This window comes from Kockovaella imperatae (assembly GCF_002102565.1).
Source record: "Kockovaella imperatae strain NRRL Y-17943 chromosome Unknown BD324scaffold_4, whole genome shotgun sequence".
In the NCBI taxonomy this organism is placed as follows: domain Eukaryota; kingdom Fungi; phylum Basidiomycota; class Tremellomycetes; order Tremellales; family Cuniculitremaceae; genus Kockovaella; species Kockovaella imperatae.
The window spans coordinates 852267-878282 of NW_019028944.1; the positions used below are offsets into that span (position 1 = coordinate 852267).

General features: G+C 52.2%; 11 protein-coding genes across 11 annotated transcripts; 7 read left to right on the plus strand and 4 right to left on the minus strand.

The window, feature by feature from the left end:
- The first annotated feature begins 31 nt into the window (after positions 1–31).
- Positions 32–3998, plus strand: BD324DRAFT_621111 (armadillo-type protein). Its single transcript, XM_022015358.1, has 19 exons — positions 32–395; positions 446–548; positions 665–902; positions 963–1255; positions 1310–1696; positions 1752–1821; positions 1860–1981; positions 2042–2073; positions 2112–2199; positions 2239–2312; positions 2356–2510; positions 2552–2596; positions 2645–2743; positions 2789–2808; positions 2854–2953; positions 2991–3101; positions 3145–3361; positions 3404–3538; positions 3581–3998. The coding sequence occupies exons 1-19, from the start codon at positions 316–318 to the stop codon at positions 3906–3908; spliced, it is 2697 nt and encodes an 898-aa protein (XP_021872423.1). The 5' UTR covers positions 32–315; the 3' UTR covers positions 3909–3998.
- Positions 3999–5368, minus strand: BD324DRAFT_621115 (putative adenylyl-sulfate kinase). The gene is made up of 5 exons (XM_022015359.1): positions 5006–5368; positions 4858–4943; positions 4673–4768; positions 4281–4548; positions 3999–4209 (listed from the first exon to the last, which is right to left on the minus strand). The coding sequence occupies exons 1-5, from the start codon at positions 5031–5033 to the stop codon at positions 4067–4069; spliced, it is 621 nt and encodes a 206-aa protein (XP_021872424.1). The 5' UTR covers positions 5034–5368; the 3' UTR covers positions 3999–4066.
- A 257-nt stretch (positions 5369–5625) lies between these two features.
- On the minus strand, positions 5626–7855 carry BD324DRAFT_362323 (hypothetical protein). The gene is made up of 8 exons (XM_022012583.1): positions 7612–7855; positions 7305–7544; positions 7199–7253; positions 6971–7084; positions 6717–6930; positions 6623–6664; positions 5890–6572; positions 5626–5845 (listed from the first exon to the last, which is right to left on the minus strand). The coding sequence occupies exons 1-8, from the start codon at positions 7640–7642 to the stop codon at positions 5794–5796; spliced, it is 1431 nt and encodes a 476-aa protein (XP_021872425.1). The 5' UTR covers positions 7643–7855; the 3' UTR covers positions 5626–5793.
- Positions 7856–8738: 883 nt separating this feature from the next.
- On the plus strand, positions 8739–10316 carry BD324DRAFT_641634 (hypothetical protein; the record flags this gene model as incomplete). The annotated part of the gene is made up of 5 exons (XM_022017433.1): positions 8739–8775; positions 8827–8877; positions 8929–9148; positions 9672–10040; positions 10124–10316. The coding sequence occupies 5 exons, from the start codon at positions 8739–8741 to the stop codon at positions 10314–10316; spliced, it is 870 nt and encodes a 289-aa protein (XP_021872426.1).
- Positions 10317–10351: 35 nt separating this feature from the next.
- Positions 10352–10930, plus strand: BD324DRAFT_362583 (hypothetical protein). The gene is made up of 3 exons (XM_022012584.1): positions 10352–10637; positions 10679–10815; positions 10869–10930. The coding sequence occupies exons 1-3, from the start codon at positions 10528–10530 to the stop codon at positions 10889–10891; spliced, it is 270 nt and encodes an 89-aa protein (XP_021872427.1). The 5' UTR covers positions 10352–10527; the 3' UTR covers positions 10892–10930.
- A 291-nt stretch (positions 10931–11221) lies between these two features.
- On the plus strand, positions 11222–13394 carry BD324DRAFT_621136 (putative Serine/threonine protein phosphatase 2A catalytic subunit). The gene is made up of 8 exons (XM_022015360.1): positions 11222–11562; positions 11845–11928; positions 11981–12280; positions 12333–12531; positions 12582–12642; positions 12690–12800; positions 12855–12918; positions 12973–13394. Exons 1-8 carry the CDS (start codon positions 11476–11478, stop codon positions 12979–12981), a joined length of 915 nt encoding a protein of 304 aa, XP_021872428.1. The 5' UTR covers positions 11222–11475; the 3' UTR covers positions 12982–13394.
- Positions 13395–13553: 159 nt separating this feature from the next.
- Positions 13554–16795, plus strand: BD324DRAFT_671275 (P-loop containing nucleoside triphosphate hydrolase protein; the record flags this gene model as incomplete). Its single annotated transcript, XM_022018936.1, has 9 exons — positions 13554–14093; positions 14210–14419; positions 14482–15004; positions 15057–15139; positions 15205–15392; positions 15445–15611; positions 15668–15854; positions 15904–16114; positions 16169–16795. 9 exons carry the CDS (start codon positions 13554–13556, stop codon positions 16406–16408), a joined length of 2349 nt encoding a protein of 782 aa, XP_021872429.1. The 3' UTR covers positions 16409–16795.
- Positions 16796–16953: 158 nt separating this feature from the next.
- BD324DRAFT_649873 (hypothetical protein) lies at positions 16954–17888 on the plus strand (the record flags this gene model as incomplete). The annotated part of the gene is made up of 3 exons (XM_022018056.1): positions 16954–17556; positions 17608–17799; positions 17850–17888. 3 exons carry the CDS (start codon positions 16954–16956, stop codon positions 17886–17888), a joined length of 834 nt encoding a protein of 277 aa, XP_021872430.1.
- A 354-nt stretch (positions 17889–18242) lies between these two features.
- On the minus strand, positions 18243–19671 carry BD324DRAFT_621140 (hypothetical protein). Its single transcript, XM_022015361.1, has one exon. It carries the CDS (start codon positions 19546–19548, stop codon positions 18328–18330), a length of 1221 nt encoding a protein of 406 aa, XP_021872431.1. The 5' UTR covers positions 19549–19671; the 3' UTR covers positions 18243–18327.
- Positions 19672–19932: 261 nt separating this feature from the next.
- On the minus strand, positions 19933–21928 carry BD324DRAFT_621142 (Septin-domain-containing protein). The gene is made up of 8 exons (XM_022015362.1): positions 21607–21928; positions 21225–21495; positions 21034–21171; positions 20867–20984; positions 20563–20813; positions 20423–20518; positions 20192–20373; positions 19933–20138 (listed from the first exon to the last, which is right to left on the minus strand). Exons 1-8 carry the CDS (start codon positions 21674–21676, stop codon positions 20116–20118), a joined length of 1149 nt encoding a protein of 382 aa, XP_021872432.1. The 5' UTR covers positions 21677–21928; the 3' UTR covers positions 19933–20115.
- Positions 21929–22076: 148 nt separating this feature from the next.
- Positions 22077–25601, plus strand: BD324DRAFT_621144 (Sec34-like family-domain-containing protein). The gene is made up of 12 exons (XM_022015363.1): positions 22077–22366; positions 22421–22894; positions 22950–23120; positions 23172–23309; positions 23363–23602; positions 23651–23742; positions 23796–24313; positions 24372–24538; positions 24592–24808; positions 24865–24962; positions 25016–25306; positions 25369–25601. The coding sequence occupies exons 1-12, from the start codon at positions 22163–22165 to the stop codon at positions 25531–25533; spliced, it is 2775 nt and encodes a 924-aa protein (XP_021872433.1). The 5' UTR covers positions 22077–22162; the 3' UTR covers positions 25534–25601.
- The last annotated feature ends 415 nt before the right edge of the window (positions 25602–26016 follow it).

Genomic DNA, 26016 nt, shown 5'->3' on the forward strand with positions numbered 1-26016 from the left:
TTTCCTCCTGCATGCAATCGCCTCTGGCTCTCAGTCGAGTCACAGAGACAGTCTTGTGCGATAGCTGTACTGTACTTCGGCATACTCGGCGATTCTTTGGAATCTTCGGATCCGGGATAGCCTCGCTTTCCACGGGGAAGTCGATATGCAAACGCCTAGCTGATCGTTTACTTTCTTTCTTTGAATGAGGTGGAGGGTCGACGTATGGTAGAGAATAGAACGGAGACTTGATTCGTCAGAGTGTGCGAAGATCTCTGGTGTAATCTTCCCTGCAAAGTCCTTCTTGCTTTGTTGCGAGCGCGAACTCTCTCCAGCATGTCTACGGAACATCTCCTGGGCGATATTGGACAAGTCCTCTTGGCCCTTATGGGCGTAGAGGATCAGCCACGGCAAGAGTCAGTTGCGGGATGCTTCTAAAGATTCCGATAGCTGACATCGATAACAGGGCAGAGACTCACCTGCGTCGTCTGACTGTCGAGGGGCCCGGAGATGTCCTACTTGTCCTGGCCCAGATTGGTTCCTTGGGAGTCGGAGGCTTCCAATTGGACGTGAGTATGATGTTCTGAGGTCCAGCTGTGTGGAAAGCTCTCTCTCTCTTCTTCTGCACCGGTATCCTTTGGACCCATAGGAGCTTACCCTTGCTGACGCTTCGTCCGATCCGTAGGAGCGCCTGCTCAGCTGTATCCTTCTCTGCCGTATGGCATTCACCAACCTTCCTGGTTTATTCCTGAACGACCATCATCAGAATGTCTGCTCACCCTTCGATACCATTGCAGAGAGAACCAAAACGAGGATTGAGAATGTCTTATGTGCGGGTCTTCGAGACGAAATGAACGTTAGGATGCGTAAAGGCTTGGGAAACTGTACTGGCAAATGGGCAGCAGAGAGCTCTCTCCGACAGCGTGAGTACGGGTCCCAGCTTTACTCAAGATCAGAGAAGACTAACACATGGGTATGCTTAGGACCCTGTATGACTATCCCGCCAGTCATTCTAGAGCTTACCACTTCCCCTCATCCATTTCATCGATTCACCCCTTTTCAACTGCTACATTCCACTCCCACTTTACTGGTCGACTCCGTTTCCGACCCTTTGCCCATTGAACAGGTCGGAGGTCTGCTTGTTGGAGGATTGAATGATTCAAGTGTAGACGTACGCGTCGAAGCTCTCAAAGCTATGTGCAGTTTGCTCAAAGAGGCAGTGACGGGTAAAGAAAGGGAGATTATAGGGTCGACATTGGTTGGTCAAGCCTTCGAAGTGGGTGATAGAGACCGGTGGGAGATGAGTAGCTGCTGAAATAGTACCTCTCAGGCTCTTCCCAAACTGCCCACCGAGCTGCTATCCCACGCGCTGCTTCCTCTCGTGGACCTCTCGTGCCACTACCCTAATCTGTTCATCCCTTCCTTCCCTACTATTCTGCCATACCTCCTTTCGCTTATGGCTCCTCCGTCATCTGCCTTACCCAATCACCCATTCTTCCACTGCCAACCAGCGCAAATGTCCTACGATCAGTGGGAGGAGATTGCCAACCCTGCCACGGAGATCCTCTTGTCCCTCTGCGAGTTCCGGAAAGCCCAAGTATTAGCCTGGGAGAATGGACGCGCAGCAAGAGAGATGGTCGGATTATTAATGGCGAGATTGGTCGTTGGGTTGAGTGATCAAGGAGAGGATTGCTTGGATTGGTTAGAGGAGACTGATGTGGGTACACAGATCGACCGAAAGGGGTTAGTTCACTGATCAAGATGCTGTATAGCTTGACGAGGAGGACGAATCCTACCCTGCTTATCCTGAGGAGTGTCTGGACCGCCTGGCAGAGACAATAGGTCGGTACGGGGAAAGCCGACCTTGCTGATGGCCGAAGATGGCACATGTCTTCTTCCAGCCGTCTCAGATCAAGTCCAGCCTTTGGTCAGACATGGCGACTGGCGTTGTCGCTACACAGCTTGTGTGACGATCGCAAGTGTGGCCGAGGGCTGTATAGAGGTGTGTTCTGTTCTGTTCTATCCCGTCAGGTATCTGTCAACACGGCTGATCATCTCGCAGGAAATCCGGCCACGGCTCCCTGATGTCTTGAGGTGGGGTTCGGCCGCCAAATCTGCGCTAATCGTTCCAGCTTGATCTCACCCCTTGCTAAGGACTCGCATCCTCGCGTGAGGTACGGTTTCCTCCAATGTCTCGGTCAGCTGTGCAGTGATCTCGAGGTACGTTCGGTCTCTTGTCACGAGCTGATCGAATTGCAGGGCCTCGTTCAAGCTGCTTATCCTAAAGCCGTCCTGGACATCTGTCTCGAATTACTCAAAGATCCAATGCATAGGTCCGCAGGAGTCTTTCTTGACAGACAACTAACTCCGACGCAGAGTTCAGACGCATGCCGCCGCCTGTCTCTGCAATTTCATCGACCAGGCTGATCTCGAGGTGTTTGTTCCTCACCTCGATCGAATCATGGGTGTTCTGTTACCGAATCTCAATATAGGGCCACCTTATGTCGGAGAGCAGATCTTGAAAACCATAGGTGGGCAGCAGCTATGTCTTGCCAAGCTTATACCCTTATAGCCATTATCTCGTCCATTACAAAGGAGGCTTTCGCGAACTGGTATCGTGGGTGTAGTCCTCCTCTCATGAGCACGAGAGCTGAGCCTTACGCAGGCGGTGTGATGGACATCCTGCTTGATCTTCTCTCCGCGGATCTCGGGGACAACCTGCGCAAAACCCAAGCCAAGGCGGTGGAATGCGCGTCTTCGATTGGTATGTTGACACCGGACTGAATGTGGCGATACTTATGCATTGTAGGGCTCGCCGCTGGGAAGACAGTGCGTGTATAAGCGCGATATCTGCCAAAGACTGACACCCTTCAGGTGTTCGCTGCAGACGCTGTCCGTCTCGCTGAAATCATGATCAGCATCCAGAATGATTGCAAGGAGCCGGATGATCCTAGATCCGGTTATCTGATGGAAGGTGAGAATATTTTCAATGACACTTGCTCACCCATCAGGCTGGGCCAATCTCGCTCGTGCCCTGGGCAAGGACTTTGCTCCTTTCTTGCCGCATGTCATCCCGCCTCTACTCAAGGCTGCTCAGTACAAACCTGTAAATCGAGAACAGAGTGCGTAGACCGTTCGGTCCCGGATCACAGCTCACCCACGCAGAATTGTCCCTCATGTCGGAGGATGATGGTGACGATGCGATGCTGAGCTCGACGCATCACTCTGAACTCGATGAGAAGATTCTAGCCTTTGACAACCTGACGGTCTACGCACATACCATGCGAGGTCATTTCGAGCCTTGGTTGTCATCTTGTATGGCAACGACACTGGAAGCATTGTCATTTGGGTTCTCGGAAGATGTGAGAGAGGCGGCGGCATTGTGAGTCCAAGCAGGGGGCCTTGCTGAGGCTAAATCCCGTAGCCTCGTCCCAGCTCTCCTACAAGTTGCCAAGGATGCCCGTTCATGGCAAGAGCAGCCTTATCACCTCGAGCATGTCTTCAAGACTGTCATCAACGCCATGTCAAAAGAGGTTGATTTTGGTTATTTGGCATTACTGTAAGTGCTGGCATGGTGACGCCTGCTGACCTGTGGGTGCAGCTACAAGTCATTCACCGACTCTTTACACGTCATTGCCACTCCCCTACCGCCGACCCTTCTCAATCATCTCCTGCGCGAAACTTCTGCTCATTTGACTGACTTGCATGGGCGGCGAGAGGACCGGCAAGTCTTGGAAACGCAGATGGATGAAGGGGACCGCGAGCTGTTCCTCGAAGAACAGGTCGACGAAGACGGGTGTCTTGATCATATGGCAAAATGTTTGGATATGGTTATTCAGATCGGAGGATTAGAGCGAGGAGATCAGCATCGGATAGGGGAGATCATGAGGTCATGTGGGCAGGTCAGAGATGAGGGGCTCAAAGGATGAACGGTGAAGATGGGCATACAGCATGGGGTTGGCACATAAGTAGAGCATTTTCGGGCTTACATACGCATCATCTGATAGACTAGCCGTGGGACTGGGGACAATGTTGTGCATATGAGGGTGGATGACTCTTGTTTACGATCTAGTGCTCGGTGTCGCTTTCAAGCGGCTTTTTGAATCAGATCCTTCTCCTCGAGATAAGCGACGACTTGGGCAACGGCGCCAGCGACATCGACTTGATCCGTTCTGATGTGGATTTCAGGATGACTGGGGGCTTCATATGGTGCCGAGATACCTGTGAAGTCTAAGGATGAGGCGGGCGTCGGGTCAGCTTGAGGGCTTGTACTACAACCACCGAACGGGTTTCGTACTGACCTTTGATCTCTCCTGCCCTCGCCTTTTTGTATAAACCTTTTGGATCTCTCTCCTCGACGACATTCAACGGAGCGTCGACATACACCTCGATGAATGGTACAGATGCGGGTTTATGCTCCTCGTGTAATTTTCTGGCGAGGTCTCTGTCGGATTGATATGGCGATATGAAAGCGGTCAAGGTGATAGATGATGAGAGGGAGAACAAGAGAGAAACTTCGCCAATCCTTCGAATGTTCTCTATACGAGAAGCTTGGTCAAATCCCAAATCCTACAAGGGGGGCCAGGGGGGAAAAGGTCGAAAGCGTCAGCGAGACAATAAAATAACGCGGAGATTTGAAGATCTGGTGGACAAGGGGGCAGAGTTGCAGAGCGATCATCTGCCCTGACCTCACCTTGTTCAGACCAAATCGTATATTGTCACCGTCCAATCTGTACGCATGGAGTTTACGGTGTAGTAAATGTTGTTCGAGTGCGCTAGCAATGGTGGACTTGGAGAAACCAGACCGTAAGCACATCTAATTACAGGGACGGTGTGTGATATGCAAGGCCAGCAGCTTGGGGTTGCTCTAATGCTCACTTTTCCACTCGCTGATAGACCTGTGAACCAAATAGTGGCTCCTCGTTGACCCAAAAGTTCGGCTCGTTCATCCTCCGTCACGGCGCCTAAGCAGGGAGGGGACTTCAGCGGGTCCCGTTGCTCGGAGCAACGGTTGGAAAGCGCTTACCCTGATGGAATGTGATGTTGGTCGCCATTCTTCGATACTGCTCCAAAATCGTCTCTCTATAGTCCGTTAGAGTCTACGCTGCTGCAAGTATCACAGATGAAGCTGATGGTCCGGTATGCCTCGTTGAAATATTTCGACTGTTGCCATCGTCATCTGATCTGGAATTCCCAGGTCTCAACAACCCATCACGCCATCGTTCGTTCGGAAAATCACTGAGCGGTGTCAATCACTTTATATGATCCGAGCATCATGCAGTCGACTCGTGCTGCAATCTCATGTGGAGCCAGCTTCATCGCTTCTGGGGACTATTGCAGAGTTCAGGCAATGCAATGCAGAAAGTCAAGATGATTCTTGGCTCAACTATATTAGAGAGCGCCGGAACTCAAATTCCGTAAGACTCGGTAATTTATGGTGATCGTTGTTGCACATCCCGGCAAGGACCAGACATTGCTCAGTCAGATGGCGTTGCTAGGAGCAGCTATAAGACGACGAGCCATTGCAGCTGTATTAGAAGCTGTAACGACACGCGTCTACTCCACATAGCTGTCAGTGTGTCGTCCGTCATATCCTATCATAGCTTTTCTTCGGTGAAATGGAATGTAATTCTCGTGCCCCTTTTTGTTTTCTGTATCTCAGCAGCACCTTCAAACTACCGAGTCTTCGTGAATTGTCATGTTGCGCAGAACCGACCACTTCTCGCACTTGCATGCCACTAGACCTATTCTTCTCTCAGTCTTGTCTCTGGACGGTAAGATTTTCTAAGCTAAGCTAATACCGACAACCTTTGATTACATCTTGAAACCCGTGCCTCCCCCCGTCAATTTGCCACTAGCGTAGGATCTATGATCGGTGACATTAGCAGATGAGAACCTCCATTGACTCACTTAAAACCTCCAGTCCATGGTCTAGGCGGTGGGAACATGCCTTTCATCGGGAAAGTCCATGATCCAACGACCGCAGGTGGCTCCGGTACCTCCTCCTCCTCGCTCTCATATCCTCCATTCATACTCGATATGGGCGGTGCCAAGGAACTTCTAGCAGGCGAAGCGCCCGTGACAGGAGGAGGAGCAGTGGGAATGTACCCAGAGCTCGGTCTTGGTCCCAGTGGAGGAGGTGCTGGTGGCGCACGAGCAGCTCCGTTTAGGGCGGGCGGTAGCGGGGGTGGAGGGGGAGGCATACCGGCTCCGCTCGCAGCTCTTGATCGAGCTGCCGGACTTGTACCAGTGGGCAGTGGAGGCGGTGCGTCGTCGTCCTCGTCTTCTTCATATTCAGGTGTCGCAGGTCGAGGAGGAGGAGGGATCCTGGCCGAAGGCGGAGGTAAACGCCGAGGTCCGCTTGACGGAGGAGGAGGTGCAGGAGGTGCAGGTGGCGCAGGGGGGGCTGGAGGAGCTGCAGCTGATGGCCTAGGAGGCGGGGGTGGAGCTAGATCACTGGCATTTGAGCTTGACCTCGGGAAGGCCGGTGGCAGCGTTCGGCTGGGAAGTGCCGGGGAAGCATTAGAATGAGATGGGGTTCGCGCAGGCAGCGCAGGCGGTCCAGTTGGCCGAGGCGGCGGAGGTGGAGCTCGCTAGACAGGAGGTCAGATGCGAGACCACATTGCCATTCAAGGAGACTTACAGGAGCATGAGAAGGTGGAGGTGGCGGTGGAGGAACGCTGCGCTGAGGATACAAGTCAGCCGGGCTGCTTATATCGAGAATATCGAATGCTCACGCCTGGTGTGGCGGCAGAAGATCGCCCGGGTAAAGGCGGGGCGGGCGGCGTTGATCGAGGCGGGGCTGGAGAGGGAGGAGCTGGACGGCCTGGTGGAGCAGGAGCGCCTCGACTCGGGGGCGCTGGAGGAGCCCGAGGAGGGGCTGGAGGGGCTCGAGATGGAGTCGAAGATCCTGGCGGAGGTGGGGGCGGTGGAGGCGGCGGAGCCGGTGCACTAGAAGATAGATCAGAATGATACATCTGAAAAGACTCACCCTCTTCCTGGCGGTGGAGGAGGCGCAACGGGAGGAGGCTTCCGGTGTATTGTCGGTGGTGCAGGAGGAGCAGGAGGTCCACGTCTAGGCGTTCCACCGGCAGGCGGTGCTGGCGGAGGAGGAGGAGGAGGGGGAGGTGGTGCTGCTGAAGAACCTCTGGAGCCTCCTGAAGGAGGAGGCGGTGGAGGCGGAGCTGGAGGTGCAGGCGGAGCAGATCCAGCTGGTCTGGGAGGAGCTCTACTGGGACTGGGAACTGGAGGCGCTTTCGCAAGACTTGACGCCGCTAATAAATGGTCAGTAAAATCGATTTCGAGGTTCGACCGCTGTCATCCACCTGAACTTCCCCCACCACCTGTCTTCTTCAACTGGGGCATACCGCCCGCGAACAATCCAGCTAATTGGGCAGCTGGGTTATCGGGAGGGGGACCAGACGAAGGTGCAGGAGGCGGTCTTGCACCTCCTCCTCCACCACCACCACCACCTCCTCCTCCTCCTCCCCCGCTACCGCCAACGGAACCCGCCACAGACGGTCCGCTACGATCGTTCGTCTGAGTCTTCTTCAAGCCCTTCCCCGCTGCAAGCTGATCAGCAGGGCTCACACGCGACAGTCACATAGCTGGAAGATGGCTCATGTTATTCACCTTGGATCTGCTTGAGGAGTGCGGCATCCATCTTGTGGAGAGAGTTATATGGACCTCGATGTACACGTCAACGCTGAGTCCGAGCAGGAGATGATATCTCCTTCTAGGCTGATTCGATACCGGCTCTTGGTGTGGTGCTTGATGCGAAGTATGTGATGGCCGTGATTCAATGAGGTAGCCTCGGACGCTGCTCCCGCTGCAGTGAGGAATTGAGTCCAGCAATGACAGATGAAATGGGTTCGCAATTCGAGCTTTGCTTCGTATGACGTTGACCAAAACCCCTCCAACATTTAACGGGAGGATCGGATAAAAGAGGACTGTTTTTGATTCCGCAGCCACCGCCGCCCCCGCTCATCCCGTTTCCGGACTTGGACTTGCCATCGTCTTTGATTTGTTGTTGCAAGTGTAGATTGTTTCAGGACTGAGGAGCATTGACACGGCTAGGTCTGTCGTACAGACTACCTCAGGCGCGAATCCGACGACCTTCTTCATCGGCTTCACTCCCGGGCGCCCCGCAGTAAAAACCAGCTCTAGGCTTACAGTGCCCTTGCACGCAGCCACTCCCGGTCCCGCACTCCTTTCTCCAGCTTGAGTCTCAGCGATGAGCTTTGCACCTTGTGAGTGGGCATCTATAGTCATCTACAGACGGCGGACGAAGTCCACCATGAAATTATTTCACCTCGTCAATAAGTGGGTAGCACCATCACTGACACGGCATGTCCCTCAGATCAACCACCTCCGGACGTCCCATTTACTGACCCGCCCGACGCTTCCAAGTCGCTTTTGGGTGGTCGAGGAAAGGGTAAAGCGAAGCGACCATGGTTCACTCGGTGAGTATTATAGAATTTGACTATAGAGCCGGTCCACATGGAGCCGGTATATGCGCGACAGAGCACTGACCCTGCCTTGCCATTCACAGTGACGCTTCATCGTATAACACATATCAATCTGGAGGCAACATCTCTGACCCCTCCTCTGTACCTGCCTCTTACTCCAACGACCCGGAATCATCTGCCTTTGCCTCGGGATCTGGCTCAGGTATGGGTACTGGCAACTCTAGTTATGCCAACGGCGAGTCTGAGCGGGTGAACGCATGGGAGAGTAGATTCGGATGGCGTGTGGATCTCATGGCTGCTGCTGCATACCTCGGTGGACCCATCACGGGTGAGTCGATTCAGCGCGTGGATGACTGGAACCGTGACTGATCTTTTCCAGCTCTGGTGCTCCTGATACTGGAAACTCAAAATGACTATGTTAGATTTCACGGTGAGGCTTGTCTTCCTCGAAAGCACGTATCATTTCTGACCTGATATTCAGCTTATCAATCTGCTCTTCTCACTACACCACTTCTCGCTCTTATCCTCTTCTTCCATCTCGTCATCTCCTTACCTGCGTTCCTTCAAATCCTCCTGATTATCGGGTCCGTCGGTATTACCCTTTGGACTTCGTTCAGAGCATGGAAAGATGCACAGGAGGGACTGTCAAGGTATTGGCTACCTTATATTGGAGAAGTCGCCGAGCGTTGGGTCAGTGAAGAGTAGATTGGGTCATTGCATTAGAGCTTTTGGCCGCGGGAATGCGGCATGCTTTTGTAGGATTTGTTTCCATCATGTCACTGTTGGAGAAGTAATGAACGCACGAGGTGTAGCCAATGTCAACCGCACAGAGAGGCTGCAGGGGCACCTGGTTAGGCTGCAGTCCGTGATTAACAGCGTGAACGAGCGACCATCTAGCCGCTCTTCCTCAATGGGGTTCCTACGGAACTCGGAATTACTGGACGTTTTCAAAGCCGACATCACCGGCCGGTGGATTTCTACTCGCCCTCTTGTGTACAATTGACATTTGCCCGATTGTCATAAGTGTCCCGTCAGATACTGATAAGAAGGAGGCTACTCAACGCCAGACATGTTATGACACAGCAAGGATCTCTCCAACCTGTAAGCTCGCTTCCCACACCATGCTTCCGACATGGGGCAGAGGCAACAAGATCATCGTCAGTTTTCACTTTGTGTCCCCTGAGTTGACTTGCCTGACTCTCGATAGCAGGTCCCATTCTCCAGGAAGAATTACCTCTCCTTACCACTCTGGCCGACATTGATCTTGACATTCCTCCTGGGCATAGGTGTAGGCACGCTTTCTTCCTCTCATCGACAAATTACACATCAACAGCAACAAGATGGCTTCACTTCGTCCGCCTTTCGCATCGATAAATCTCAATTCTTGCCTGCGCCTCCGCTGCCTGAACGTCCATCTTACCTTCCTGAACCTGTACAGCCGAAAGTCAGTGGAATGGTTGTACCTAATGCTTTGCATTATGTCTATGGATTGAAACCTGTGAAGGAGGGCGAGAAGGTGGAAGAATTGCCATATTATGCGTATTTGGCCATACGGAGTGCCATAATCAATCTGCGTCCGGAGATGATCTTTTTGTAAGTTCTAGCGAGCGCACCGATAATGGAGAGCCTCTCCTTGAGATTCACCAGCCATATTTGTCGCTGATTTCCACACCCAGTCATCATCAGAACGTTCCTACCGGTCCGTGGTGGGATGAGATTGTTCCTCATCTGACCTTGATCAAGACTCAAGTTCCGGATTCATATTTGGGTCGAAAACTGTCCCACTTTGCGCACAAAGCGGACGTTTTGCGTCTGCTCGCGATGAAGTATTCAGGTGGGATATACTTAGACATTGACATGTTTGTGTGAGTTGGACGGCGCGATAGGACATGAATTGCTCTGAGACTAATCTTCTTCACCCCTAGTGTCAAGCCCTTTGACGATTTGATGTACTTTCCCACCACGTTGGGTATGCAAGCCTCACCTCATTCTTACGCCACGGACTTGGAGCCCCAGGGACTCTGTGTAGGTCTTAGAGTTAGACCTGGGCAATGCTAAAGGCTGACTCGATCGGTGCAGAATGCAGTCATCGTCTCTGCTCCACATTCCTCATTCGTTGATCGCTGGTTGGCTTCTTATGAAACATTCAGTGATGGTGAATGGGACGATCACTCTGTCAATATTCCCTGGGTGAGCAACGGAGAGCTGATGCCTTGCTAACACCGCTTCAGCACATTGCCAGACGATACCCTGACGAAATTCAAGTCTTATCCAACAGAGCTTTCTTTTGGCCAATGTGGCACGGGGACGAGATCAAAAAAACTCACGAGTTGGACGGGCACCGCTTCAAGGCAGGAGGACAGTATGCGTGAGCTCTGCTCATACGCGTCAAAGTCAGCGCAGTGCTGACTTGGCGAGCAGGTACCATGCTTGGGAGAGTTTAGCGATGAAGTATTTAGAGGCACTCTCCCCACAATCTCTGAGAGAGAACGACAACAGTTTTAATCGATTAGTCAGAGAGTGAGTGTAAGGTTTCTTGTATCATGCTGATCTGATCCTCTCTAGATTCATCGGTCCCAACGATGACAAGATCTACAAGGCATGGAAGACGACATCATAGCGTGTCGTTGCAGAACCTCTCTCACCTGTTGTACAATGCATGTATGTCCTGCCAATGGCACTGCCACAGTCTCGGTCATTCGCGGCATTAACTCCCATGTGGCAGTGTAAGCGTTTATCGGGGGCGCGCGTGTGACGACTGACGGAGGAGTTGACATCGGTTTTGCACCGACCCAACCTCATTGCTCTTTGATCTTTCTGGGAGCTAGTCACCACATAGTCGTGTCGCGCAGGATTCAAGGTGGACAACGACTCATCCAAGAGGTGCTCTTTCACTTGGACTAGTGCAATAGCAGTCGAGTGGGGTTCAAGTCATTCGACACACCTTTTCGAAGACAGCCAAAGAGAAACACATTCCTACTTTTGCCCGCCCCCGCCCCCTCTCTCCCCTCCTCATTGACTGTTCACCATGGCCGACGAAGTCGACGGATGGGTCGCTCAGCTTATGCAGTGTAAGCCGCTAGGCGAGCCGGAGGTGAAGAAGCTGTGTGACAAGGTGAGTAGGCAGCGTGCATCGGGTTTGTCAGATATACGGTGGACGACAGGGCGTCACAGACCATTAGTGATCAACGAGACTGGATGCTTGATACAGGAATGGACGAGAGCAGGACCAATATCTCACGCACTACCATGCCTGTCATAATGGGATAGCAGTGTGGTCCCACGAGGAGTGCGGTAGTCGAGCTCGAAAAGCCCTCTCAACCTCCCTTCCTTTATCCTGCCTGCAAAAACAGTCACTGAATGAACACCTGACTGACTCTTGTCCTCCTTTACACAGGCCCGAGAGATTTTGATGGAAGAATCCAACGTCCAACCCGTTCGCTGCCCCGTCACTGTCTGTGGAGATATACACGGACAATTCGTGAGCTTGCAGTCCAGCCTGGTGATGCAGCTGACCAAGCTTTCCCGCTCAGCACGATCTTTCCGAACTCTTTCGCATAGGCGGAAACTCTCCAGACACCAACTACCTCTTCATGGGAGATTACGTCGATAGAGGATACTATTCTGTTGAAACGGTGACTCTACTCGTGGCCCTCAAGGTCCGATATCGGGACCGAGTGACGATCCTCCGGGGCAATCACGAGTCCCGGCAGATCACCCAGGTCTACGGGTTTTACGACGAGTGTTTGAGAAAGTATGGAAATGCCAACGTTTGGAAGTTCTTCACAGACGTCTTTGATTATCTTCCTCTGACCGCCTTAATCGACAACCAGGTCAGTTTGGACCGTGATATTTTTCTGGATGTGGATCTGACGACTCTTGCAGATCTTCTGTCTACACGGCGGTCTCTCTCCCTCCATCGACACACTCGACCATATCCGATCCATCGATCGTATTCAGGAAGTCCCGCACGAAGGACCCATGTGCGATCTGCTATGGTCTGATCCGGATGACAGATGTGGTTGGGGAATCAGTCCAAGAGGAGCCGGATACACGTTTGGACAGGATATATCAGAGGCTTTCAGTGAGCAATGCCGTTCTTTCGTTTTCGCCTCAGGTCTGACGATTTGATAGACCACAACAATGGTCTGACATTGGTGGCCCGTGCTCATCAACTCGTCATGGAGGGATTTTCGTAAGCTCCTCTAGATTATCTTGAGGCTTTAGCTCACAAATCCCCAGATGGTCACAAGAGCGCAACGTCGTTACCATCTTCTCGGCACCCAACTACTGTTACCGATGTGGTAATCAAGCTGCCATCCTGGAAGTTGACGATGCTCTAAAATATACTTTGTGAGTTGCCTCGGAGATCACCTTCCACCATATCACAATTGACCCACGAAACAGCCTTCAATTCGACCCTGCTCCTCGGGCTGGGGAACCACTGGTGTCTCGTCGACCTCCTGATTACGTGAGTGCTGGCTGGATGAGCCACGAGTTGCGCAATCGCTGACGGATCGGACAGTTCCTGTAGAGCGCTCCGCAGCGACAAGGACATTCTGCTTTCTCTTCCGTCCCGGTCATACCTTGCCTCCTCGACATCTTCTCTAGTCTCCTGTCTCACGATGGATTTTCCGACTACTCTCTCGATCCGCACCTCGCTTTCATCATGAATCATTCGACAGCAATCAGGCACGTACACTCTGGTAGTTTCAACGTATAAACACTTGATCCCACATCACACTCTCTTTACCCTCTCCTTATGTGCCACGATAGCGCTCGACTAGCAATGTCTGCTCGTAAAGTAGTAGAAATAACTCTTTCTCCAAGCCTCAAGCGCCATCTCGTCTCTCTCCCTCTCACCATAGCGCTCGCACCCCAGAACTGTCGGTTCAAGAGATTCTCAAAAATGATAAAAATGTATCAAAGATGAATGAAATGCCATCCATCGTCTAATAAGGCGCGTCGCGTGGTTCGGAAATTGAGACAATTGAAATGAAATGCAAGCAGATTATGACTAGCATCTGTTCCCTGCGTCTTGGCCGGCATCTGAGAAGGTGTCCAGTGAGGTAGTCATTTGGGCCAGGCCAGAATCTCCAGACCGCAATGCCAATCACACCTCGCCGGTCTACCCGTGGAACGGTGTTCAGTCCTCTCACGCCGTCCTCCACTGAGAATGGGCTTGCGTCAAGGGATGATCTGATTTTCAATTGGACTTCTGCGCCCGTCCAACGTCCCAGTACCGAGGCTGGACCTTCGAGTCAACCCATTGTGTCTGATGCAGACGATGAACACGGTCTACGGACGTACTATACTTCGTTCACGCGGATCCAAAAACCGACAGGGAAGAAAAAGAAGGAGGAAGTGGTAAAGTTCAGGGTGGGAGATGGAGTCATGGTCTCTGTAGAAGGAGGTGATGGTGTAGCCGTTTTGACAAGATTATGGGAAGAACCGATACCTAAGGATGAAGGGAGTGATGACGACGACGACGACGACGATGACGATGAAGACGAGGAGGCAGACGATGAGGAAGGGAGCGGCGAGGGTGAGGGGGAAGGACTTGGAATGCGAAAGATGGCAGAGATACATTGGTGTTTTCGACGAAAGGATCTGCCAGGCATCATGAAGGATCTCAAGGTGGAAGAGGTGAGTTGTATGGATCATCTCAACCTCCCCAAGAGGGCGGGCTGTATCACGAATGACCTTGATGGACGCCTTGCTCCGTGATCCGCGAGCACTTGAGCTAACTCTCTTTTATCCAGAACGAGGTCTTCCTCGCTGCTTCCGCGACCCGGGCCGTCACCACACCTATACCTCTCACCCTCCTGGTCAAAACCGTCCCTATACATACGCCCGAAGTCTATACTAAGAAATTCGCACCAGAAGATTCAGTCGTAAAAGGGTGGACGTATGTCCGTCAAGGCGTTTATTGGTGTGCCAAGGCGTTCGACAAGGGAGCGAAAGGTGGTCGAGTCAGTCTGTCACCGCGGAGCATTAACCCGCCCGCAGAAGCTGATGCTCTTGTCCACGCCAGGTCTTCAGGATCGACATAGATGCGTGGAAAGAAGCTGGACGGAATGGTCAAGGATGGCAAGTGATGGGAATCAAGGATCCCACACCATCACCCTCTCCACCTCGGCGGGCTCCTTCGGTTACCTCTGACGATGATAGCGGATCTGAAGCACCAGAGGGAGGGGCATCAGCCTCGGAAGACGAGAGGGACGAAGGGGACGATACAAAGGGAGGAGACAAGACCAGAGGCGGAAAGAAACGGAAATCATCAAGCGGAAGGACAAAGGTTGGTTCCGGGACTACAAAACGGATCAGAGCACCTGCTGCGTCGAAACGGCGTCTGCCTCATCCGAAATCTTCAACGTCTCGATTACCTGCATCGGTGCCTTCTGCCGAAGATCTCCCTGTCAATCCTTACGAGCGTGCGCTGAGATTACTCCACGTTGGCGCTACGCCTGAGTCGTTACCATGCCGCGAGGAGGAGTTTGTAGATGTCTTGTCAAAGGTGGAAGAAGGGGTTGAAAGCGGAGGAGGCGGATGCTTGTGTAAGTCGTCACGAAAGGGTTTTCAGAGAGTGATCTTGCTGACCACTGGCAGATATCGCTGGTGTACCTGGTACAGGCAAGACGGCGACTGTACATGCAGTAGTCAAAGAACTCAAGCGAAAGGCTGAGGATGGCGTGAGTTTTGCCGTTCGCGTCGATTCAAAATCATGGTCTGACTCGTGATATTTCCCCCTTTACAGGAGCTCCCGCCTTTCTCTTACGTCGAGATCAACGGACTCAAGGTCCCTTCACCTCAGCACGCGTACTCGGTCCTGTGGGAAGCTATCTCAGGAGCCAAGGGGACGAGCCCAAAGACAGCTTTGAGAGGTCTTGAAGCTCATTTCGGGCGGAAAACATCAGGCGTCAGAGGTCCAAGGGGTCACACATTGTGAGTCGACCCGAGATCATCTACGGACTCTCTCGAGCTGAGCCCATCGAAGCGTCGTGCTCATGGATGAGCTGGATCAACTGTTGACTGCGAAGCAAGATGTCGTGTACAACTTCTTCAATTGGCCAGCGATGAGGGATTCTCAATTATTCGTCATGGCGGTTGCCAACCGTATGGACCTGCCGCAGCATCTCGCGGCGAAGATCAAATCGAGACTGGGTTGGTAGATTAATGACGCTTTGAAAATCGCTGGGGCGCTCACATTCTACATTCAGGATTACAAACTCTGCTGTTCCAGCCATATGACCGAACATCACTCATTGAAATCGTGCAATCTCGTTTGATTCCCCATCCGAGATCAGAAGAGGAACACAAGGTTCTGCAACCTGACGCCATTGCTCTCGCAGCGACCAAGATGGCAGGTACGAATGGTGACGCCAGGCGGGTGTTGGACGCTTGTCGGTGAGTATTGTCAATAGACTCGCAGAGTCCAAGCTCATCCTCAACTTAGGCGCGCTGTGGAAGTGGCCATTGAGCCAAAAGCCGACAAATCCCCACCTCATCCAGTTACTGCCAAGGAGATGATGTCCGTCCTCAATCTCATGTCGTCGTCTCCCGTTGCCATGTTCATCAAGCAATGTAGCGAGCAACAAAAGATGATGATGGCGGCAGTGGTCAGATGCGTCAGGCGGGAAGGTGTGCCTGAGATTCCATGGCGATCGGTGAGCCAAAATCCATGGCACATCCGTTTGGATCTGACGTCCCCTGGTCTCAAGATTCGCAGCGATCACGATGCTCTCACTCGCTCATTAATGGAAAGCAATGACCTGTTATCCCCTTCTGAACTAGGTCTCATCTTTACATCTCTGGTCGCTTCTCATGCCCTGACTTGGGCTTTCGACGCGTATAAGATTTTGGACGACAGGAAAGTCGCTCTAGGGCTGGAGATTGGAGAAGTAGGTCGAGTACTGATGAACGAGGGCGAGGGATGGAGAAGAGCACTGGCAGGTGTATGAGATTTTTGTAGCATGTCGCAGTCAGCCGCCACGCCACATTCGCTATGGCTTCTTGCCGATCTTATTAACCCCCCCTCGGGGTTTGACTGCGGAGACCCCAAATATTTTTACGTAACTCCACGTGGTTCATCTTGATTAGTGCTAGTAAGATTGGTTCCGGATATTCACATCCCCCGGCCGAAGGGGGGATGTCTCTCCACCCCCTCCCTGTGCTCATTCTCTCTCTCATCCTCCCTTCTTCACTCGCTCAACTCATTCCTTTCATCGCGACATCTCGTCTACTCTACAGCTCACACATCCACATTCACTAGCATCCAAATCATACCAAGCTGATTCTGCGCTCCATCGCTCGCGTTCACTAGTCTTGACACTGCTCCACTCAGAGGAGATCTGGACCCATCTCCAGGCCTGCGGGGTCGCCTATTTTGAACACGTCAACCTGAGCTGCGTGGCTTCTTGAACGCTCCACGGCCAACTCGTTCACAATCTATACCCACTTATCTATTATAGCTATCGTCCACACCGTATCCTGCACCTGCAGCAGTATGACCGCCCCTATACCCATTGGAAGTGATCCAAAGACCTCACCTACCAACATGGCGATTCCAGCACCTTCGCATACCCCTTCGTCAAGCCTATCCATTTCGCCTCAAACGCCATTCTATCCTCCTTCTGGTCTTTCTCCGCCACCCATCGCGGGACTAGGTGCATTGTCCACGACGGCTCCCGCTTCGGGCGGTTTCTTCAAATGGGCTTCATCATTTAGCAAGTCGCCTTCTGTGCCTGAGAGTCTTGGATCTGGACGAGACGAAATGACTCCTCGGAGAGCCAGTCAGCCTTTGGAACAAGTCTCAGCGATGGAACAACAACAGCAGGATCACGAGAGCCATGATTCCTTTGAATTTGGAGATTGGAATGACTTGAAGTCTAGAGCTTGGAATAAGAATCGAAGGGCTTTGAGCGTGTCTATGCCTAGACAATCTGGCATCTCGGCAATGCTCAGTCCTAACGGACCGGGATCGACAATGAGCACGACGGCTCAACCGAGTAACGGCATGGCCATGTCACCTCCTAATGGCGTCTTAGCCGACAAGGCGGCAAAGGGTCAAGGTGTGCTCAAGCGGATGAGCTTCTCGAGCGGCATGAGAGTGAGTTTGAAAACGAGTCCGTCCTTGGAGTAGGCTGATCAATGACTCAAGCCCCCTTTCATCACCCCTGGACCTCTGTCTCCTCCCGCCGTCACGACTCATGCGACCGTTGCCGATCCGACCTTGTCTCGAGCTCCCATCGCAGCCGGTGCGGATATACAAAGGGCAAAGACCATCAGTGGGCCTCCTTCTGGTCGAGGTCGAAGGATGTCGGACGCTACCAAGAAGCGTGGTGTCAGTCCGGTACGTCGCCATGCTCATCCAGAAAGAAGCTGTGCTGATAAACCGTCCAGATGGGTGAGAGGTTGTTGCGGGACCACGGGCACTTTTAGCCCAAACAGCAAGCGGAAATTAATCACAAGTGCAAGAACCAAATCTCACGACTATTACGACTATCCGCGTGTACGTCAGGGTTGCTCAGGCCGAATTGAGCGAAGCAAGAGTTGCAGTGGTCATACGGGTCAGGATGAATGGACAGCCGGTCCGCGGGAGGAGTAGGCGAAGGGCAAGCTTCAACGAATCGTAGTCGCTGGATCGACCGCGCGATCCGAGACGTAGCCTGGTGACCGAGCCCCCATACGCATCATATTTGTGTACTTGTACTTGTATTTCAACTCTGGATTTGGCGAAATAAGCAAAAGAGCTCATCATCGTTGTAAATGCATCACCGTCGGGGATCGCTCCTTCTGAAAACTCATATGCGTCCCTGACCTATACATGCCCGATGTACTACTACTCTAATTGCTCAACCTCTCCGCCCCCGTCGGCATCTCATAGGTCGTTGTAAGTCGGAAAGACGCCGCTCTGACCCTTTTTGTACTGAACCATTGCCCATATTCTTCCTGCCAGACCTCGGTGAAGACCCGAGCTACTGTTACTAGGCTCGTGGGTGCCAGCCTCATTCGCCTTGTCGACTTCCTCCTGCGTTGAGACAGCCAATAGCGTTTCTTTCTGTTTTTGGTCTAATAGAGCGAGCGAATTTCCAGCTGCACCATGAAGGATGGAACTTTCTTTCGTGAGATATGCCCGCTGCCAAATACAATCTTGAGCCCTGTTGACCGCCTCATCCACCATTCTGAGGAACTCTTCATCCCCTTCGTACAGGTGTCGAATGGCCAGGAAGGAGCAGACGAACCCAGGTCCCCCATGTCCAAATTGGATCCAAACTTCTCTATTCTCTTTTGGTTTCTCAGGATTGACGACGTGGATATCGGCGAACCCTCTCCAATTCCCATTCGGAAGTTGTTGACGGAGGATATCGACAAAGTACGGTCTGAGTTGCTTTGCGCGTTCTGGCGAAGGATCCGATAAGAGAATCGCCGTCAAATTCCCGATCCAGCCGTGAGCTGTTCCAAGGTAATAATCTCCAGCAAATTTCCAAGGCTCTTTTGAATCTGGCGCGTGTTCCAACATGGATTCCACAACCTTCTTGATGATAGGTTGGGTCTTACTGGATATCGAAGGGAAGTAATGAGCAGCAGCTCGAAGATTGTATAGGTATCCAGCTCGTCCAAGGACCCATTCGTCAAGTGTACTGGGGGTCGTCTCGTTGATCTCGGGAGCATACTGGAACAATGGTTCCAATAAGGCTGCATCATCGTACACCACGGCTTCTGTCAATGCTCGACAAAGTGTCTCGCATGTGATACCGCAGAAAGACGTGCCTACATTTCGGAGTTGATGTTTTGGATCAAAGGAAGTTTCCAACAACTCTTTCGCAGTCTCAAGGTACGCTTTCGCCCATTCTATAGGTGATTTCCCTTCGATCGAAGGTGGTAAGTCGTCCTTGAGCAAGAAAAACGAGTACGCAATAGATGTGGGACCACTGTAGAAGCCCAAACAATCTTCAGCCTTGTTGAATGTAGAGATGGCAGGTGGGAATCGAGTGACGAGGATGGAGGCGTGTCTTGGAATCTCAGAGTCGGCATCAAAGCTTCGGAATGTGCCGTCATTGGGTAAACATCTGGGTCGTTCGGGCGTCGCGGAGGACATCACGGCTAGGCGGCGGTCAAGACTCACTATTCCCGAGGAAGGGATGGGATGGGTGTCAAAAGTGTGCAGAACAAAGTCTCAGATATCGTTTCTTGTTGAGTTATTTTCTTACGAGTCGATAGATCTAGCATTAATGATGGCGAGATCTCACCGTGTTTTCTAGGCACCGGAATCCTCGCGCAGTGGATTCGGACATCACCGAAACTATTAGTAAAAGGTATCGGGGTCCGCATGTGGTCAGGACATGTTTGCGTCATTCGACGTCGGCAACTGACACTGCTATCAAGCCTTCCGCAGCGACATCTTACTCATCAGCTGCGAGCATTGCTGCGGCAAGACGCGCACCGCGCCCAGCACCGCATCCGCTCGATTGTAAACTCAATTGACGCAATTCATATCCGCTCCAAGTGAGACGCTCGTGAGGTATATACTGGGCATATATATGACATGTAAGGGGTCGTCAGTCTACACAACTTGGAAATGGCGTGTGGACATCAGCAAAAGGCAAGGTGAGAGGACTAGAGAAGATGGGCCAGCCAGTATGGCAGAGTCTGGCATACCCCCAGCTCATGAAGAGCCGTTCTGCGCAGCTATGAGAATGTCAGGACACGTGATGTACGGAACTTGGCTCTTGGTAACTCACCCAATCTCGCCTCCAGTACCTTGAGACTGTCTTCCTTGGCCAGCAGTTCCTGTCTCTTGATCTGAATTTCCCTCTGCACCTTGAACTCGATCTCCCGAAGCTTGTCCTCTTCTCGGCGAAGTTGCTCTTCCTTGAGACGAACAGATTGATTTGCCATATCCTCCGGGAGAATGGACGAGTCGCTGAGCGTGGATTCAGTACACGGAAGTTCAGCCAATAAGCGAGACTTACGGGTCACCGCCTCCGACCTGCTTGGACAATCTCTCAGTACGCCAATTCTCGTACAAGAAGTCGTGCGTGATCTCTTTTAGATCGGTCAGATGTGACCTGGAGTCGTCGTCAGCTTGAGACACCATCAACGTGTAGCTCACATCAACAGAGCACTCCTCAGCCGGGCGAAGTCGGAGTGCTGAGGATTATCGACCTCTACCACTCCCCATGGATACCTCCTGCCCCGAACTGGCGTTCCATTGATCATGATATCTTCCTCTGATCCTACGAGGGCGAATGGCAAAAGCGCTCGGAGTTCGGAATTGTCCTGAATTGTCTCCTCGTCGTCCTCTTCAACATCGTAAGGGAAGTTGTAGACCGGGATGCCGTAGTACTCAATGTCCTCCATGATCTGCAACATCGTCAGTCACGGTTCTCAAGATGCACAATGACACCGGAACACACCCTCTTCTTGAACGCGCGCAGTTCAGATGGGGTCAACGAGTCTGCCTTGCCAATGACCGGGATGACATTGACGGTAGGTGCCAATCGTCGCATCAACTCGATATCCATCTCTCTCAGCCTGCAAACGGGGTGAGTGTGGATCACGACTTGATGTGGACGCAACTCACGCGTGCCCTGTTGGAGGGATAAAGTAGAGCAACGCATGAATGCGATTATCTCTGAACCTAGGGTTTCGCTTGATCCTAGATTCCTCGGCCAGAACATCGTCGTACTGCCTCTCGAGGTATGCAGAGATCTCTTGGAAGCTAGGGAAGGGTAAGTCTTCGGGTACAGGATCCCAAAGGAGGGGTAAACCCACCAATCATCGTTGTCAATGCTGTCTCCGAATCCAGGGGTATCGACAATAGTCAGAGCGATTCTCACACCATCCTCTTCAAGCTCCACGTTGACGGGTTTGATCCGTGTGGATTGCTCTTCGTGGGCGTGAGCCGCCGCCTGCTGCACCAGCTCAATGTCCAGAGGGGAATGAGGGTTCGTTTGATCCTGGAACAAAGCTTGAGTTCGATGGGTCAAAAGAGGTTGCTCGACCAGCGTGTTGACAAAAGTCGTTCGGCCAGTACCTGATCCACCTAGCATTATAGAGTCATCAGCTCAAATCCTGCTGAGTTCAAGACGGTCTGCCTGCGCATTCCGATCTACCGCGCACGGTCCGCTCGGGCGCCTCTTGGTTTAGAACTCACCAACGACCATCAGAGTGAGTTGAACTCCCTTTTTGGCCTGTTTCCGGCCCCTAGAGGCTCTGGAACTCATGATGGAGGAGGGGTATTGAGTTGCGGTAGGAATTTTGATCGTTTTCCCGTTGAGGGCGGCGGGTTGAAAGGTGCAAGAGGATGAGGAATGCACGCGTAGCGAGGTGCGCTGGGCGTTTCGGAGATTTGAGCACTAGGACAGCTACTCCGTCGTCTCGCTATTGACAGCAGCAAGGTCTTGGAGCTAGCCTGTGAAGATCTCCAAATGAGATCTGAACTGGATGCGTGTAGCGAGGCAGGTGGAAAGGGAGTGAGAGCAGCCGTCCCAAATCCGACGACCCCCAATCGCGGGCAGCGGAACTCGCGTGTTCAAAGAGGGAGGACCATTTAATATTCTGACCACAAGGAAGCCAACACGTGGCTTTCGGGATGCATGCGTTCCTAGCCAATATATAGAAAGACATCAGAGCGCATCGCTGCTGTCCAGCTTGCTCGCAGACAGGAGGATTGTCTTGGGGGTCCACGTTGGCATAGCGCTCGCGAGGCCATGTCTCGACCTGGAACACCTCAATATGCTGTGCGTCGGCCTCCCGTCAACAGCAGCTCGAATACGACGCGATCGACCACTCCGACGGTCCGGAATGTCATGACTTTGGAGAAATGGGAGTCGTTATGTCCGCTGACGGACGAACAAGTGCAAAGTATTGGAGAGGTGAAGGAAAGATTAGGACAGAGGCCTCTCCCATCAAAGGTCAGCTGATATGATCCAGTTTGTACTGGCACAACGAGCTCATGTTGCACTCAGTTCTCGGATATGCCTGCCGCGGAGAGCTCTGCTCAAGGAGCTGCAAGAGCATCACCTATAGCACCTAGACCTTCGCGTATCGCCGACTTGCTCCCTCCTTCGTCACCTCGTCGACCTCAGTCGCCAGCGATGTCGACGGCATCATCGACTCTCCGCTCGAATGTCGGTACGCCTGTCCCGGGTCAATCCAGTAATCATTTCTTACCGGATCCACTTCACCCCATGGCCATAGCTACGCCACAACAGTTTCACGATCACTTCTCAGCCTTGACGTTGTTCACGGAACACGAACAGGATAGTCTATATAGAGATCATTTGGCTGAAGTGACGGCCTTGAGGGAAAAGTGTGATGATTTGATCGAAGTACTTCAAGGGGGAGAAGTAGAAGTGGGTGAGATGCTCAAGTTCCTGGCGTATGTAGAAGAACGGAGTGAGAGTTTGAGAGGAGCATGTGAAGATCTGCTGGAAGAGCAGGTGAGGCCTTGGCTCCAGGCGCTCATGAAAGATAAGCTGCTGATGCCCCATTCAGACCCATCTACTGACACACACCTCTCAACTTGCTCATCGATTGACTTTCTTCACCTTTCTCGACACTGCTCAACGGACACTCAATACACCGGATGCAGATCTCGTCTTATCTGAAAACTTTCTGCCCATGGTCAAACGTCTGGAAGAATGTCTAGGGTATCTCGGAGAGCATGTGAGTGGCTCTCATACGGCACTGTACCCTGTCTGACGCAAGATGACCCAGCGCGATTTCAAAGACTCGGAACTCTTTCTTATCCGGTATCAACAGTGTATGACCCGAAGTATGGCCTTGATCCGTATACACTTTGTGAACACCATCAGGAATATCAGTCTAGAAGTAAACAAGCGGATGAACGACAAGGCGAGTCACGTCTCCAAGCTCCTGTCAGTTGGCTGACTTGCGAGGATGCACAGTCCCTCTCCGAGACCGCGATTCAGGCTTTGATCTACACCAAATTCACCTCCTTGTCACCATCGCTCCGACCCTTAGTGGCGGAATTGGAGTACCGAGCGTCTTTAAACCCTGACGAATTGAATTCCCTCTTGGCAGAATGTCATTCCGCCTGGGTATCCGCCAGACAGAGCTTGGTGGGCCCCCGAGTGGCTCAGGAGATCGGGAGGATGGATCCAGATGGATACGACTTGGTGGATCTGGTGCGTCTGAGATGATGTTTGACTTGACGCTGTGCTCATATCCGCCAGACGCGAGCTGGATGCAGCTATCTGAAGAGCGCATGTCAAGACGAATTTAATCTCTACAAGCATTTCTTCCTCTCGGGAGAGCCAGCGCTATAGTGAGAGACTTTTCGGTGGAATTTTGGCCAGCATGCTCACCAATAAATCTCAGTGGCTTCCTCGAAAGCCTGTGCGATTACCTCTACGACCATATCCGACCGCGAATCCTTCACGAACCATCGCTCGAGACTCTATGTGGAGTGTGTACCGTTCTCCAAGCTCTCATGGTCAAGGATGTGGCGTCGTACCCAGCCGATGAGGATCCAGATGAAGTGATCTTCAGTCCATCAACGAGTCCGTTTACAGAGACGCCAGAACGAGGTGGCGGAGGTGGAGACTACTTCTTTGGCCCTGACGAATCATTCACGACTCGACAAGGTCGAACGGGTTCTTTGAGAGGGTACAGTGGGACTGGACTTATGGCTACTCCCGCAGACGGTGGAAGTAACTTGACAAAACGAGAGAATCGCCGGAAACCTCTTGCTCGGCTGCATATTGAGGTGTTGCTTCGGATGGTGCTTCAAGACGCTCAGACCCGATTGGCTTTCCGAGCTCAGGCAATGCTCCGTGCGGACGTCGAACTCTACGCCCCGAAGGACGAAGATTTAGATTACCCTGCCAAGGTTGCGAGTGAGTCAAGCGGGCTCTTCTGATCAGTCTCGCATCGCACTGACGAGTCTTGATGTAGGCCAGAAAGCCAAAATTGGACAGAGGCAACTTTCAATCTCGCTTGACCCAGACGATGATGACGAACCTGCGTTCCTATCTCTTCCTCCAACATCAGTACAGGACACTTGGTATCCGACATTGCGAAGTACATTGTGGATTCTTTCATGTCTGTATACCTACGTTGAGGTCAGTACATCTAGACTTTACCCTCAGGTACGCCACTCTAACACTCAGGACAGGGGTCAGTTTTCGAAGATTTGGCCCAAGAAGCAGTTGTCAATTGTCGAAGATCCCTTTCGAGCGCCTCAGAACACCTTGCGGCGAAGAAGAACGACAAGACATTGCCCATCGATGCAAAGTTGTTCCTGGTTAGACATCTCTTAATCTTGAAGGAGATGACCGGAGGTCTGGAGTTAGGCAGAAGGGACAGACATAGGGACTGGAGGGGTATTTCAGGTGAGTCGACAGCTGTAATCAGGTCTGTGTGCGTGAATAATGGTCTGAAATCCCAGACTTTCTGCGATCGCTCTTGGACACGGCTGGGACCATGCTTGGCTACGGACGAGGGGCAATCATCCGATCAGGAGAAGCCTTACCCGATGCTAAAACGGTGCGTCGGACACACTTGCTGAGATTCTCCGCTGATTTAACCCGCCTAATCAGGACGTGGACCAGACCCTCAAACTCGCATGTGAAGATCTCATTCAGATCTGTACAGCAGACGCGACGGCACCTCTTACCAATTTCCTCGAAGGGTGTACTGTCTACCTATCCTCTCGATCATCCACCACGTCTGATCTGTCTTCTCAAGTCTTCGCGACGCCAGAAGAGGTCCAAAAAGCTCACAAGACGTTCAAGAACAACCTCAGGACGAGGGTGAATGAATGGAAAGCAAAGTTGATGTTGTATCTTCAAGATGAAGAGACGGTCAAAGTCCTCCTCCCTCCGACTTATGTGAGTTGACGGCTTCGGTCCTGAGAACATACTCGATGAGGGGGCTGAAGCCCCCCCTTCAGAACAGCATCGTCGATGCTTATCGTAAATTCCACGATCTCATCCGTGCAGAGTATGACTTTTCGACCGCTTCCTCTGTTATGACACCGTCGAGTGTCCATAATCTGCTGTTAGAAGGACAAGAGAATCACACCAATGGTGCAGCATCACCCAACAGGAGATCGTAGAATAACGTCCGGAGCAATTGCCCGTCCAGTCGTATTGGATTGCATGTGATGCATCATCAGCAGACCATGCGGCCGAGTGTTCAAGGTCTCCGCGGTTTCGGATTTCTGAAGTGTGCGTGTGCCGTATTAATAAAATCAAAAACTTCGAGGAAAACAAAGTCCTTGGCCCCGGGTTGAGCCAGCCATGCTGACCCATGGACGAGGCTTCTCAACACTGCGGGACTAGCTCAATGTATTTGAAGGCGAGAGAACACAGGGATAGTATCAAAGAGAGAGGGTTACGATCAGCGGGAGCACGAGCCCGAAGACTCTTCTCGGAAAGCAGCGGTCAGCCAGCCTGGTTGATCCTCGGAATCACCTTTTTGCACTCATGAGCTTTGGCTCCTGGATGAATGACCTAACAACCACACTGACTTCCGGGGACATGTATTGTTGTGGCTTGCTCACGACGAAAGATGCTTATCCTACAGAGTCAGCGGGTTC